The 13,406-nt window shown below is 39.8% G+C and overlaps 1 protein-coding gene across 4 annotated transcripts in view; it reads right to left on the bottom strand.

Annotated features, from left to right (window-relative positions):
• STX3 (syntaxin 3) overlaps window positions 1-13,406 on the bottom strand; it is a 53,902-nt gene that overhangs the window by 20,967 nt on the left and 19,529 nt on the right. For all 4 annotated transcript variants that reach the window (XM_074274021.1, XM_074274019.1, XM_074274020.1 and 1 more), the window contains exons 3-5: window positions 2,580-2,679; window positions 1,558-1,632; window positions 423-490 (exon numbers count right to left, since the gene is read on the bottom strand). In XM_074274021.1, the coding sequence (XP_074130122.1) occupies window positions 423-490; window positions 1,558-1,632; window positions 2,580-2,679 (243 nt within the window). The remainder of the gene's footprint in view (window positions 1-422; window positions 491-1,557; window positions 1,633-2,579; window positions 2,680-13,406) is intronic.

The following is a 13,406-nucleotide window of genomic DNA, read 5'->3' as shown; positions in this document are numbered from 1 at the left end:
AAGATCTCTTCTAGCTCTAAAGCCTACAAATGCCCTCTGAACTCTGATCGCAGCCCTTCCCAAACTCTGGGCCTTCCTTCTGAGACTACCACCACTAATCCTAATCCATATCTTGTGTACATATATTATTGTTTTCCCCATTAAACTGACAAGGACTGTTTGCTTTTTGCCTTTCTTAGTCTCCCCAACACTCAGCATGGTGCCTGGCAAACAACAGGCGTTTAATCAGTGCTAGGCTAGTCGACTGACTTTTTTAAGTGTAAGGAATCCCCTTGACCAAATTATCAACACCTTAAGGACAGGGACTACATGTTTCTTTTATTCCTACACCACCTAGCATAGGGTTAAGCCCCCACAAATACTCAGTGAAAACTGACTGATTTAATCCCTTGAGAGCAAAGGCAAGAAGCGAACCACTGCACCTGGGACTTCCGTATCCGCAGATCTGCCGACGACCGCACCTCATCTTGTTCTATGTGCCTCTCCATGTCTGGAAATGGATCAGAGAGTTATCGAATTTCCAAGTTAAAGGGATCTCACGGCCCATCTAGCCCAGGGGTTCTCAAACTACGGACCACGGGCCAGGCCCGCCGAGGACGTTTATGCGGCCCGCCGGGTTATGGCAAATGGGCTGAGGGGAGGAGTCAGAGTGGGAGCTGTTGTTTTTTTATAGTCCGACCCTCCCACAGTCTCAGGGACTGGCCCCCTATTTAAAAAGTTTGAGGACCACTGATCTAGCTCAACCGACACCTGAAAAATAACTGTTTCTGCAACAAAACAAGGGGGCATCCAGACTTTTCCAGAAGCCCCCAACTGGAAGAATTTCCACCCCTCCCAAGGCAGTCCGTTCTGCTTCTGGACACTCTCCTCAAAATAAACTTTTCCCCAAAAGCTTAAATCTGCCTTTTTGAAACTTCTTCCCATTGTTCCTACTTCTTCCCTCTTGGTCCAGGAAAATAATTCTAACTCTTCTTCCACATCATAATACTTTCAGCTCAGTTCTCATCAGCCCTCTCCCACCAAGTGTCTCAACCTTTCTATCCCAAACACCCCCAAATTCTTTTAACCAATCCTCACGCAGCATGAACTCAAGAGCCTTTATTTCCCTAGCTGCCCCATTCTAGATGCTCTCCAGTTTATCAATGGACTTTATAAACTGTGGACATGTTCTACAAGAGTACAAGGCAACAGAACTCTCCCCACCCCAAACAAATGTGCTCCATAACCCAGTCCAGATCAAATCATGTCTTCCCCCCAGTGAGAAATCATGTCACCACCCCCAATTAAATAGTCCCATCGTCATCTGCCCCCATCACCCCCACCATGATGCCCCCAACAAAGTGGTTCCTGTGCCACACCAGGGGATGCAGGAAGTTGCATGCAAGGAGTCCCTGGGAAAGAAAGGCTGATGGGGGAAGACAAGAAGCAATTCCCAAAAATACTGATCAGTCAAGAAGCAGGGGGGAGGGAGACACAGTTGGCCGTGAGCAGGGTCCCAAGAGTGGGAAAGGAAGTGCTTAGAAATCAGAAGGGTCTCCGAGATGGTCTCTTTCTTACTCTTTAGCTTGTTCCGGACATTGTTGGCCATTTTCTTAATATCCGCCGTTAGCTGTTCCAGGTCATCCTTTGTTTCTGAGGACACAGAGGCAGAAGAAAAAAATTGGAGGGGAAGGAGTTGTTTGTGGATATAAGAAGCATCAATGGAGAAAAGCTGGAGCTTTCAGTCTACCCAAAGTATTCATCACAAGAGCTTGAGAAAAGCGTCCTCAGTAATCAATAATCCTGACTCCTCATCTAAGACCCAGAGAAGGAAAATGATTGGACTGAAATCATACAGACATGAAAGAACCAAGAAGAGATGTTGTTACTCATGAAAGAACATCCAACTAACATTCACCAATCCCACTCTATGACTGTATTACCCTGAACAGGTCACATGCTTCTAGGGTCAGCTTTCTCCTCTGCAATTATGAAGGGGCTAGATCAGATAAACGCTAAGGTTCCCTCTAACTCTAAATCTAGGATTCCCTGATTCCAAAATCTGTATATTGTCATAAATACTTTGGTTCAAAGGAAACAAATTCTAATCCCTGGTCTCAAGAATTCACAATCATTTCAGAAATAATTACAGATGTTTCACAATTAAGTACTAAAAACTGTCATTTTGACATTTTAGAAGATTTTAGAAGTTCAGAGAAGGGAGGATTCTAGAAGAGCTGGAATAGTTCCTGGAACTTCACGGAAAAGACAGGATTGATCTGGGCTTTGGAGAGTGGCTCCTATTTGGATTAACTAGGACAATGCTAACAAACTGGGGTGGGGGGGAGTAAAGGGATTAAAAAAAAAAAAAACACAGATGGGAAAGCACTATATGAAGGAGAAACAGCAGGAAGCTCATCTGCCAGAAGATGAGTATTAAGTGAGTGATGGAGACAAGTTAAACAAGTAAATAGGAACCAAAAGGGGAATACAAGGTAGAAGATGCTATTCATGTAATCATTAAGCTAGCAGCACCTGTTGTGACTTGACCAGGTAGAAAGAAACACCTTGTGGTGAATCAGTTCTAGATGAACACTCACTTGGTTCTGGGATTGGTGCTGAGAGGATGATGCTGTAAAGTTTCTTAGCTCCTTCCACGTTCTCTGCGATCTTGTCGATGTTGAGCCGGGTTTCCTCAATCTAGAAAGAGAGGGAGAAATACCCTTGTTATTGACAAGACAACTGTTGAATTCTTCTTAGTTTCCTGTTGAATCCACTCTCTTTTCCAAGCTCTGTCAAGATAGAAATAATTAAGTGGATCTTGGAATGGCCAATGAACATGCCTTCCAAGGGTGATGGAGTCCCTTGTATCTTCCTATTCATTGCCAGTGGAGCAAAATAGTTTGGGAAAAGTTAAACTTTCAGTTGGAATATTTAAGCTGGGATCAAGCAGACAGATCCAAAGAAAGGACAGAGCAGGGGTTCTTAACTTTACGTAATATCTGGATCCCTTAGACAGTCTGCTGATGATGCCCCTGGACCCTATTTCAGAAGGTGCTAAGTCGAGTCAGAGTTTAATGAAAAATAAAGATGTCCATGTTTTTCCCATCTAAGTTCACAGACACCTCGCCAGGCCCCAAATCTACCCACAAGGATTCCTTGAGGATTATAACCTCAGGGTTATAAGTATCCAAAAAGATGAAGCCACAGGGAAGGATCGTCACATCTGGAGGATCTGGTCTCAAATTCCAATTCTGTCATTTACCAGCCAGATGTTCTCTCTGGGTCTCAGTTCCCTCACCCGAAAAGTGAAGAAATTAGACTAGATGATCTCTAATCAATCAATCCCTAAGCCTCTATTAAGTACTAACTCTGCCAATGAAGTCTTCCTGGGCACATACCAGAGATAACAGGCCTATAAACTGGTCATTACACCTTGGAAATCATGCTCCTGGGGGCATGAACTGGGTGATTATTTGGCCTCTGCACATTCCTGGCCCTGATTGCACAAAAGCAAGGTTATGAAATATCCAAGTAACATTCTGTCCTTGGGATGGTCTCATGAGACAGTCCTGAACCCAGCTAGTGAGCACAGAAAGGATGTGTGTGTATCTGTCTGTCTCTGTGTCTCTCACTCTCTATAGATAGATAAATACAAGTCTGCCTATCTCAGTTTTTTTGTCCCTCTGTCCCTTTCTGTCTGTCTCCTTGTAACAAGATATAGGAGCCCAACACTATGGGTGAAGACACAAAGAGAACTGATCCAGCCATCTCCCTAATGGACATACGATAGACCAAAATAGCCACAAAAGTACTTTTATAGCAAAAACTAGGAAGAAAGAGGGTGCTCATTTTATTGGGTAATAGCTGAATAAACTACGGTATATGAACATAAAGAAATGTTGCCTCTAGATAAAAGAGGAACAGCATTCCCAAGTAAACAAGACACTGCTCAAGAGTTGAAGTCAAAAAGACCCAGAATTAAATCCTACCTGAGACTCTGATTAGTTTTGTGACCCCAGGTTATGGCTGAAAGGGTTAGAGTGACTGACAGTTTAGATCCTTTCCAGCTTCAAATCACTGCTTATGAGAGATGATTTCAAAGTATTAAGAGAATCATGGGAAGACTTGTTGAAGTGAACAAACTAGAGACAATGGCTATAATAATATAAAACAGCATTGAAAGAGAAATGAATTCGGATTAGTTATAACCGTCAGTATTGACACCAAATCACAGATGATTAGCTACACATTTCTCTTGGCAGATGGATGTGAGTATGAGGGATGGAGAGTAGGGAGAAGTATCACATAAGAACAATAATTGCCCATATTTCTATTGTGTCTGAAAATTTTTAAAGCATTTTATGTAGGAGATTGAATTTGCTCCTCACCATAAGCCATTTTACAGAGGAGGAGACTTAACTTCTCTCAGCTTCTGTTTCCTCCTCAGTAAAAGGGGGTGTATGACTGCACCCACCATTTTTTGATTGTTGTGAAGATAAAATGAGAAAATATCAATGCTATGACTGTTACTACTGTTACACGAGTTTGTTCACAGTTACACAAATAATGTTTTAAATGATTGTACATGTACAACATCAGATTGCTTGCTGTCTTGGGGAGGGGGGAAATAAGGAAGAGAGGGAGAAAAAATTTGGAACTCAAAATCTTACCAAAGTAAATGGTGAAATGCATCTTTAAATGTAATTGAAAAATTAAATAGATAGATAGATAGATAGATAGATAGATAGATAGATAGATAGATAGATAAATGAATAAATAAATAAATAAATGAATAGATAGATAGATAGATAGATAGATAGATAGATAGATAGATAGATAGATAAATAAATAAGTGGGTGGATGGATGGATGGATGGATGGATGGATGAATGAATGAATAAGTAAATAAAAATAAAAATAAAATAAAATACTATTAAAGCAGGGGGAAAACATATCCCTACCATGGAAATAGTGATGATTTTTTCCAGACTGACCTGGAATGCACTTCTAGGCCTCCACATAATACCTTTCTGGATGATTGAGTCCGCCAATGCTCTCATCTTGCTCATCTTTGTGGACCTAAGGTCATTTCATCAACACATACAGGTAGCAAAGTAACTTTAGTGGAGATGGAAACAAATCTAGTTTTTCTAATTCTCATCTACTGAACCCCAGTACCCTAACTATTGAACCCCACCACCTTTCCTCCTTGTCATTGCTTGACATGACCTTCAAGGGTCTATTGAGAACCCAACTCAGTTTCCTCCATGGTTGAGTCCAATCCAAAGATAATCTCTTTCAGCTCATTTCACCATCCCTCTTTTCGAAAATCCAAGCACTATCAACTTTAAAAATGACATGTTTGGGAATATAATGAGATCAAAAGTCATAGGCTGGGCCTACTGAAGGGATTAGTTTTCTCAGAAAAGCTCTAAAATGTATTTCCTTGGGCCTACAGGTTGACAACAGCTGGAGAATAGTAAGAGAGTACTAGATTTGGAGTCAGACTTAGCTTCCTGAGATCTTTCTAGCTGGGTAAGCCAGGAAAATTTCCTTCCTCTCACTGAACTAAGGTTTTCTCCAGATCTAACTTCCCTGACCCCCTGAATCTTGGAGCTACAAACCTCTTGGTGACCACCCAGTACAATAAAGTACTTAGCATATAGTAGGTACTTAATAAATGCTTGTTGACTGGCCACAAGGGAGGGTCTGCTGTTCTGAACTGAACTTCCTGGTGACCATGTATTCAGGGAGACTAAATGCTTAATTAAGCAAATTTTAGTCAACATTTAATGGATGGAGGTGATTCAGCTTAAGGTGAATTTATAGCATTCCTCAAATATAATATAACCTCAAAATCTTTCCCAATTACAAAATGATTTCCTGGAATTTGTAAAAGACTCTGTTGGCAGCACTAGTTGTCCCCAACTGAACAACATTTTAATAGTACCTCATGTATAAGGGTTCCAGGTCTATAGATACCAACTAATTAAGAGTTCTGCTATATAGAAGGGACCAATAGAAAAACTCATCTCTGCAGCTATATAGGCTTCCCTAACTAAAGATCTCAACAGTCTCATTCTTTTTTGAAACAGCATGGTAAATAGCAATAGTAAATGGAAAAAAACAAACAAACAAACAAACAAAAAAAAAAACAGATTTAGAGTCAAGAGAATCTGCATTTGAATTTTAGACTCAGGTCAGGAAAGAAATGGAGAGATGGCTGGCTCCATCTAGCCCCCAGGCACTACAAGAATACTTTTAACTCCATGTATCTGTAAAATATAGGGCAACTAAGTAGATAGAATGCAGTGTCTGGAGCCAGGAAGACCTGAATTCAAATTCAAACTCAGACACTTACTAGCTATTCGACCCTGGACAAGTCACCCTGTCACTTTGCCCTATTTACCTCAGTTTTCTCATCTATAAAATAAGCTGGAGAAGGAAATGGCAAACCGCTCGTGTCTGTACTAAAAAAATTCCAAATGGGGTCACAGAAGTCAGACATGACTGAAATGACTGAACAATTAAAAAAAGGATCCAACCAATCCTGAATCCCATGATCCCCTTTTGTCTAGCTAGCACTTGTGTTTTTTCTTTATTGCACTTGTAATTTATTTCACTCTAATTCTAGAGTCCTGTGATTCCCCCTTTGTCCAGCACTTTTATGTTTTTTCTTTATTTCACTGGCGTGAGGAGCCCCTCTACCAAAGCAGAGCAAACTGTTCACTAGCTGATTATGTTCCAGAGCTCTTGTGTCCCTTCCAAAACCACAGTTCCTGCTTAGGGTCAGTCACAGCCACTATGAATCAGAGGCGAGACCTGAAACCAGGTTTTCCTAATTCTGAAGTGAGCCTGCCAGCCATAATGCCATGTTGCCTCTTCTTCAACATCATCTTCAGCAGCAGCAGCAGCAGCATCTTCACTCTTTCTTTCTTTCTTCTCATTTTTTCCCTTTTTTAACTCAACAAAAAATCTTTTGTTCTCAAAAGGCAAAGAAAAAATACATTTAATTATATAAGATTCTGCCTGTAAATCTTTTCTTCTTATTTTTAGACTTTAGCAGCAGCATCTTCATTATTTCTTTCTTCTCATTTTTTTTCCTTTTTTAATTCTTAACAAAAAAATCCTTTTATTCTCAAAAGACAAAGAAAGAATACTAATTATATAAGATTCTGCCTGTAAATTTCTCTTTTCATGTTTACACTTCAGCAGCAGCAGCATCTTCATTATTTCTTTCTTCTCAATTTTTTTCCTTTTTTAACTCTTAACAAAAAAAAAAAATCCTTTTACTCTCAAAAGACAAAGAAAGAATACTAATTATATAAGATTCTGCCTGTAAATTTCTCTTTTCATGTTTACACTTCAGCAGCAGGAGCATCTTCATTATTTCTTCTCGTTTTTTTTTTTCCTTTTTTAACTCTTAACAAAAAAGTCCTTTTACTCTCAAAAGACAAAGAAAGAATATTAATTATATAACATTCTGCCAGTAAATCTTCTCTTCTCACATTTAGACTGGGAGCTTCTTGAGGCAGGGACTATCTTTTGCCTTTCTTTGTATACCCAGCACTTAATACAGTTCCTGGGACACAGTAGGTATTTAATAGATGATGCTGACTGATTTTGATTTTCAGTGAAACTGAAGTCGACAGAAACCTGGGAGAAATCCCTATGACTATTCTGTTTTGTTTTGTTTTTAACATTTAAAAGTCTGTAAACTATTGCACAGAAAAATCAATTGACAGCTCTTTGCAACTAAATAAATGTACCATTATACATCCCAATCTTCCACAGCCTGAAAGCCTTATAATTATTAAACGACTTGCAATTACTCCTGACCTTCCCTGGGAAGTCATCACAGGCCACCTCGGGAAGTCACTTAAGCAAAAGCAAATCCCTCAGACTTCACTTTAATGTTTGCCCCATGGAACTAATTATAACAACATTACCCTAATCACTGCCCTCATCAAGATGGGCAAGAGTAGATCATTCCCAAAGACCTTCTGCCCTATGGAGCCAATTAGGGAGGGGTCTAATTAGGAAATGGAAGTCCAGTAATTTACTGCTCAGGAGAGGAGGCTGATCGCCCTGGGGTGCAGCACAGAAGTCTCGCAAGAAGACCAGGAGAGAGAAGATGCTTTTTAGCTGACAGGGCAGGCCTCCTGCATGGCTCATTTTGCAATGGAAGTGACCTTGGCTTCTTGGAGACTATGGAGCCAAACCTAAAGTCTGCCAGGTCTGAGCTAAACTGTTTGGCAGTTTTCCAAAGACCAATCTCATTAATTGCAAGAAGGCTCATAATCTGGATGTTAATCACCAGATAGGAAGGGAGCGGGTGTTTGGGGGGACTTTGGCCAGAGCAACTCCCAGAGCTCAGTAGCCAAGTCATGGCGGAGCTGGGATGAAACCATGATTCAGTGGAAAGAACGCAGGTTTGGAGTCAGGGGAGTGGGTTGAAATCCCAGTTTGTGGCACTCACTAGTGGGGTGAACGTGACTGGTTCGTTGTGTATCAGGGTCCTTTTCTGTAAAGGAAGACAATTGGACTCTGACCTCTAAGGTCCTTTCTCTAAATCAATAAGTCTCTGAAATCTCAGAAGTGACGTAAATCTGTACAACAGATGAAAAGAAAGGACAGAGAGAGGATCATAAGGAAAAAAAATTGGAGTTTTCATTATTTCTCCGAATATCCATAATGCTATCAGCTATCCCACTGTGGAGCTAGGAGTGGACGGTTCCACCAGAGCACAAAAGGATGCTAGGATTAACAGCTGGAAGGAACAACCCCCTCACTTAGCTCAGGGAGAAGATGCTTAGCAATAATCCACATCTGGCTCACAAAACAACAGGCCTATGGGCGCAAAGGGTACATCAAAGCCAAAACTTGAACTCAGGCCCTCTCCCCCACTACAAATATATCACTCTTTCCATTATCTTGTACCACCTCTCACAGCAATCCATTTTTCAGATTTTTTGACATCTTTCCTTGTTCCAAGAACTTCTAATCTCCAATGGGAGTTTCCAAATCAAGTCCTCTTTTGTTCCACACAATGATTGCTCAAGCAACATGAAATACATTCGAAAATTGGGAAATAGTGTGGCACAAACTAGGCCTTGAACAACAGCTAACACCCTATACCAAGATAAGGTCGAAATGGGTTCATGATTTAGATATAAAGGGTGATTCTATAAGCAAATTAAGAGAACGAGGGCCAGTCAGATCTGTGGAGAAGAAAGGAATTTATGGCCAAAAAAGAATTAGAGAACATTATGAAATACAAAATGGATAATTTTGGTTATATTAAATTAAAAAGGTTTTGTATAATATTTTTAATTTAATATAAGCAAAATTAGTACAAACAAAATTAACCTAGACAAGCTTAGAAGGGAAGCAGAAAGCTGGGGGGCAAATTATATATGAAATACAAGTGAGGGGGCTTGTGAAAAGGTATAGCATGTCATTGACTCCAATCCCACCCGTCTGAAGCTGATGGGGCTGAAAAAGGAGAAGTAGAATAGAGACAACAGCACAAACATTATTTCCAAAGGAATTTTAAACAATGTCAATTAATTGAGGATACCAAAAGAACCAACAGACTACTTTAGTTAGAAAATGTTTGATCTCACTGCTAAGCAGTCAACACATTTCCTCAACAAGCATTGATTAAGCATTTACTACATTATAATCAATGTGCTAAGTGCTAGGACTTAAGTTCTCTGTCTCAAAATGCTTATATTCTATAGGAGAGACAACATATAATATATAAAATACGCACATGTGAACATAATACATATAACATGTATGCATGTGTAATACATATATAGCATTTAGTTACACATAAATATATATACATAGCAGATGAATGGTCATCTCAAAGGGAAGATTTTAGAAATTGAAAGTCCAGGAAAGGCAGAAAGAGGGACCTGCAACCAAGCTATATAGCCAAAGAACAAACTAATTAGAATACAAACTCATTTTTCAAACCTTGTGAAAAACAATGGTGGAAAACTGTAAGCAGTGTTGTCTCAAAAGACAATGAGAAATAGTAAAGGGGAAATCAAGTCTACAGAAGCCTGGTGAAGATTCAATTAATTCAGAATATATGGAAGGATTCTGAGAAAGAAACTGGAAGGAGGACAAGAAGGAAATAAAATGGGGAAAAGATCTGTCAAGATTCCATAGCAATCATTTTTCAACTAATGACAGGAAAGTCGCTACATTTCGATTGGGACAGCATAGTCCTTGGCATGTTAGATGAGGAAATATTAATTACATTAAAGAAAACAAAAATTGGATCAAGCATATGGGGAGAAGGTCCAAATTAAAAGTGACAAAACCTTGAGGCCATCGATGGCTCAATCAATAAGATCAATAAGAGAAGATACCAAACATCCCAAAGAAATCAGGGACGTGATTAAGAAAAAGTAACCAATAAAATAACAATACCTACAAAATCTCTATCTCTATAAAAATCCATATAAGAACAACCTCTGTGCATGTAGAAGGGATGAAAAAGGAATGGACCCCAGCAAACTGGATGAAAAGACTTTTTTAAATAGTATAGGATAAAATGGAACAATATATTCCACTTCTAGCTCAGAGTACAATAAGCAAAGCAATCCTACCATTCAACATTCATTCTGACTTCCTGTCCAAAATCTCTTTCCTAAACACCATCCATCTCTACTTTCCTCTATTAGAACAAAAGCTACTTTAGGGCAGAAATTGTCCGCCTTGCTTGTAATTGTGTCATCAGAATTTAGCATACTGCCTGGAACAAAGAAAGGATTTATTAAATGCTTTTTCATTTAGTAACTTATTGTTTTATTTTTTTGTTGGTTAAACATATTTATTAACTTTTTTAAACACAGATTTCTTTATGAATCATGTTGGGAGAGAAAAATAAGAACAAAAGGGGAAAACCACAAGAAAGAGGAAAAAAAAAAAAAAACAGGAAAAAGAAGTGAGCACAGCACGTGTTATTTACTTTCAATCTCCACAGTTCTTTTTCTGGTTGCAAAAGGCATTTTCTATCCAAAATTTATTGGGATTGCCTGGGAAATTCATTAATTTATTGCACAAGACTACATAATCAGTGCTGGTAATTTCCACTTTATATGTCTGTGGCTTCATTGTGTGATATTGGACTACAAACACAAGTCACAGAATCACAGAATCTCTGAATTGGAAAAATATAATCTCGTCCAACACAAACAGATCCAAAAAGTCATTCTACCACACCCCCCTTAAACCCTTGCTTGAAGACTTCCAATGAAGACGACCCTCCTGAGGGAGCCCATTCTACTTTATTCCCAACTTTCAGCACATTGTCTAGCATACAGTAAGCACTTAATAAATGCTTACTGACTACAGGATGATAGTTTTCCTATCAAGTATAAATTTGTCTTTTTGCCAACTCCTACCCTTTGTTGTTCCTAGTCCTGTTACTGGGAAAAACCATGCAACTGTTCTGGGTCTCAATGTCCTCATCTATAAAATGACCCTTGTGGCCTGGGTGACCGAGTATAGACAAGCAAGCCCTTCTTCCTGTTCCCACACACGGTCACAGAGTTCAGAGTCTCTCTCTTCCGCTTCCAAGAAGAGATCCAAGTCAGAAGACTTCCTGGTAGGGCAGGTGCCACTGGCCCAGCCTCCTCAGGAGACATCACTCAGCTGTTTCTTGTCCAAAGAATGCAATTAACTTAAATTCTTTCATTCTTAACCCAATAAAAGCCTGTCTCTCCACATTTCCCACAGCTTAGAGCTTTAAATTTACAAAGCAATTTTTTTTTTTGCTCCAGTAAGTAAAGTCAGCAACAAGAACAGTATTTTTCCCCTTTACAGATGAAAACTAAGCATCAAGTGTGAATTGATTTGGGAGGGCCAACTAGGGAGCAGAATCATGACAAGGTCAAGGTCCCAGGAGCCAAGATCTCAAGCTGGAAGCCACCTCCAAAAGCATCTAGCCTCACTCCTTCATTTGACAGTGAGGAGGATGGTAACGTCCAGGGAAACTAAGTCACCTGCCCAGTTCCCAGAGGTGAGCCTCAGAGATAGAGAGTGAATCCAGGTTCTCCAATTCCAGAGCCATAATCTCTCCATTATACTCAGTGCTCCAACTAAAACACAGACTCCCAAGTCTGCATCGAATGTTCTATTACTTTACAGTGAATTTAATTCAATAGCTGGACTTCGAAGTTATAGTCATTTCAGGATGCTTGGCTTTCATAAGCTATCTGAAAATGGCTAAGTTAACAAAGTCTTTTTGCATGTCAAATATGGTTATTTAAACTCAGAATATATTTAGATACCATATATAGAAATACAGAATACAGACTTTTTTTTTAAATTCTTATAGATTCCTCAATGAATGCAGTTGTCTGAGGACAGTTGAGGACAGCCATGGGCTTTGACTTCAGCAGGACAAAGCCAGGGCAGGAATTCTCCTCCACCTGAGCAGCAACCCCGATCCCTGAACAAACAATCTTGGGTGACTGATTGGAGCTAGTCCAGGAAACATGTTTTATCTCAGGAGCACCTCCAAAGATAAGCAAAGCCTGGGGGCCATATCAAAGGGGGAACCTTCCCTCAGAGATTCGTGGCAAAGAAAGGCCTCATTTCCTGGGATTTACAGCGTTGTCTGGAATGTGCTGGGGCCCCGTTATTGTGGAGATTTCTAGTCCACGAGAAGAGAAGATAAAGGACCAGTTCATTATGTTCCCTCAGGCAGGCCTTATCCAAGAGAAGCCCTTATACTCACATACCTGGACTTTTCAAAGGGCTTCAGGATGGGAAGAAGCATTTGGCCAAGAAGAAGGTCAGAGGAAGGTGGGAGAGGTAGAAATGCTAGCAGAAGAAGTAGATGCAGTCCCAAAGTCTCTGTCTGCTGCTAAATGAGCCCCTTTAAGGTGCCACAGAAACATCAGTTACAAGAGATTGCCACCATTGTTATTTTTGTTGGTCCTTCATTCTTGAAAAGGACCCAGGTCATCAGAAGACTAGCATATATATGAACTGGATTTGATTGAGGCAAGAAACTTCAAAGTTGCCATTTTCTTTCTCCTCCAGACTCATCGGAGTCCATTGGGAAGATATAGATCAGGATAACTGGAAATGACCCAGGAAACCTCGGTCTTTTTTTGTGGAAGGCAACATCCATTGAGTAATTTAAGCCAGAAGAACTGAGGTAAAAGATGGCCTTGTTGAATTTCTCAAAAGAATCAATCAAGGTTTCTCACCAGAATAGAAACCATTGACATTTACACTCACTCTGAGCCATCAAAACCCCAAAATTGAACAACTGAATCTCTATAGAAATAAGAGAGAGGTTTTATTCAAGGAAGAACAGTTGTGGGGAAGGAAGGAGAATAGTGATAACAATGCAAAAAAAGAAAGAAGAAAAGCATCAATGAAGCATTTTTAAAA

This window comes from Sminthopsis crassicaudata, chromosome 6 (assembly GCF_048593235.1).
Source record: "Sminthopsis crassicaudata isolate SCR6 chromosome 6, ASM4859323v1, whole genome shotgun sequence".
Classification (NCBI taxonomy): Eukaryota; Metazoa; Chordata; class Mammalia; order Dasyuromorphia; family Dasyuridae; genus Sminthopsis; species Sminthopsis crassicaudata.
This window is presented reverse-complemented; position numbering and strand designations above follow the sequence as displayed.